The sequence below is a fragment of the Anomaloglossus baeobatrachus genome, chromosome 3 (assembly GCF_048569485.1).
Source record: "Anomaloglossus baeobatrachus isolate aAnoBae1 chromosome 3, aAnoBae1.hap1, whole genome shotgun sequence".
Classification (NCBI taxonomy): domain Eukaryota; kingdom Metazoa; phylum Chordata; class Amphibia; order Anura; family Aromobatidae; genus Anomaloglossus; species Anomaloglossus baeobatrachus.
In genome coordinates this window covers 490,862,017-490,863,925 of record NC_134355.1, presented here as the reverse complement: position 1 = coordinate 490,863,925, position 1,909 = coordinate 490,862,017, and the positions used below count along the sequence as shown (strand labels likewise).

Sequence of the window (1,909 nt, the reverse complement as noted above, 5' to 3'; positions counted from 1 at the left end):
ATCTTTTCAGTTGGCCATTAAAAGGAACTGACCACAGAGGACTCTAAAATTCTAATGTTACATTTTCTCGGCGATTTCTGTCCGGTCACATCTTGTCCAAGCAAAAATCACTCCAGTTTTTTCCACGTGAATTTAAAAAAAATAAAAAGTTTTATTTTTATCTCAGAAAACAAGACAATGACTGACGACAACAAACGGCTTAGGACTGGATTCTGCTCAAACAGCTTGAATTACCAAAAATCTCAGCACAACTCATGGGTGCGCAAAAACCGTTCCTGCCTTGGTCACCGATACGAGTCCCCACCAGCTGCGTCTTCCAGAAAAGTGGGAGACTCTCAGGCGGGATGAGGGGTCACGTGACGGCATAGGTGTCTGACATTGGGCACGACATGGATTAGAGGGGCGCGTCTGAGGGAATTAGGGCCGGCTACCCCTGCGCTCCCATCACTCAGTGTAAATCGGGGACAGATGGGTCTATTGCTTTTCAATGAGGTCAGAACATAAAATCAAATTTGCTGTCAGGTCGGGGAATAAAGTGCTGGGACTTTTAGTCCAACTACACAAGACACTTTCCCTGAATGAGACTTTTGCCGCATTTTACAATTGTAAATCACAACAACACAAATACACCAAGAATAAACAACAACTGTCCTGAAGAAAACAAGCCATGCTAAAGAAATGAGGAGAATGACCTCTGATGTACACCGCAATCACTGTACAGTGGCCACAAATACAAGCCCTGATCCTGCACTGCTCCTCTGTAGTTACTCCTGGCACGGATACAGACCACTGCGCAACCAGCTCTGTCCTCACCTATTGTACCATCACCCATTCCCTGTAGACTGTGAGCCCTCGCGGGCAGGGTCCTCTCTCCTCCTATACCAGTCTGTCTTGTACTGTTAATGATTGTTGTACGTATACCCTCTTTCACTTGCAAAGCGCCATGGAATAAATGGCGCTATAATAATAAATAATAATAATAATAATACTGTACATGGGAGGAGGGGGCAGAGGAGTTACTTCAGTCCCTGACAGTCCTCTCTGATCCTGCCATCATTCATGGTCCCAGGACCCACCATCACTACTCCTGGATGTAATGCTGCACTAGGGTAACTCTTACTGGCAATAACAGAGCCTGCCATGACACCCAGCACTACAGTAACAAGCTCTCACATTGCACTCTTCAGCAGCCAGCCTGGCACTTGTAGTTCCACACGCCGTCCTACCTTGCAGCTGTGCAGACAGGGACTCCTGGTGCTGCTGGTACTTCTGCGCCAAGGCTTCGGCTTTCTTCAGCTGCTTCTGCAACTCGTAGTTTATCAGAGCCCCATACACGAAGGCAATGGCCACAGCCAGGAGGGCGAGCGCCTGCAGGATCCGCTTGTGCCGTCTGGAGCACATTCCGTTTCCCATCCTTTCATGGGCTGAGCTGCGGAGCATCAGACGTCTGCACACGCTGGCATGGCTGGCATCCCGCACTATGTGGCAGTCCAGCACGGAGCGGCAACTTTTCTCCCTCACTTCCCCGGGAATGCAGCGGGGACTGAGCGGACACAAGTCACCCTCCCGTCAGCTTTTTTTCCTCTACCCTGCCACTCAGCAGCAGCACACAAAGGAAGGCTGGCTCCTAAGAAAACATCCCAGCAATGTGTGCTGCCGACAGCTCCGGGCCTCCAGCCTCGGCTTTTTTTTTTTTTTTTTTTTTTAAATAAACTTTATTGAAAAGTAACAACCTGATCAGCAGAAATGTGCGCCCCCGGCTCCGGCGGTGTGAGGCTCAGGCACAATACCCATCACTCCTTCTATTCTCCTGTGCAGAACACAAGGAAAGCTCTAATACAATACAAGAAGTTCTAGCACTAATCCCTATCAGTAACTGCACGTGTGCTTGTTATGGGGTTTTTTTGTT

General features: G+C 48.7%; 1 protein-coding gene across 3 annotated transcripts in view; it reads right to left on the bottom strand.

Moving 5' to 3' along the window:
* GOLIM4 (golgi integral membrane protein 4) overlaps positions 1 to 1,673 on the bottom strand; it is a 200,489-nt gene extending 198,816 nt beyond the window's left edge. For all 3 annotated transcript variants that reach the window (XM_075340652.1, XM_075340653.1, XM_075340654.1), the window contains exon 1: positions 1,227 to 1,673. In XM_075340652.1, coding sequence (XP_075196767.1) covers positions 1,227 to 1,440 — 214 coding nt within the window. In that variant the 5' untranslated portion in view covers positions 1,441 to 1,673. The remainder of the gene's footprint in view (positions 1 to 1,226) is intronic.
* Between the last annotated feature and the right edge of the window lie 236 nt (positions 1,674 to 1,909).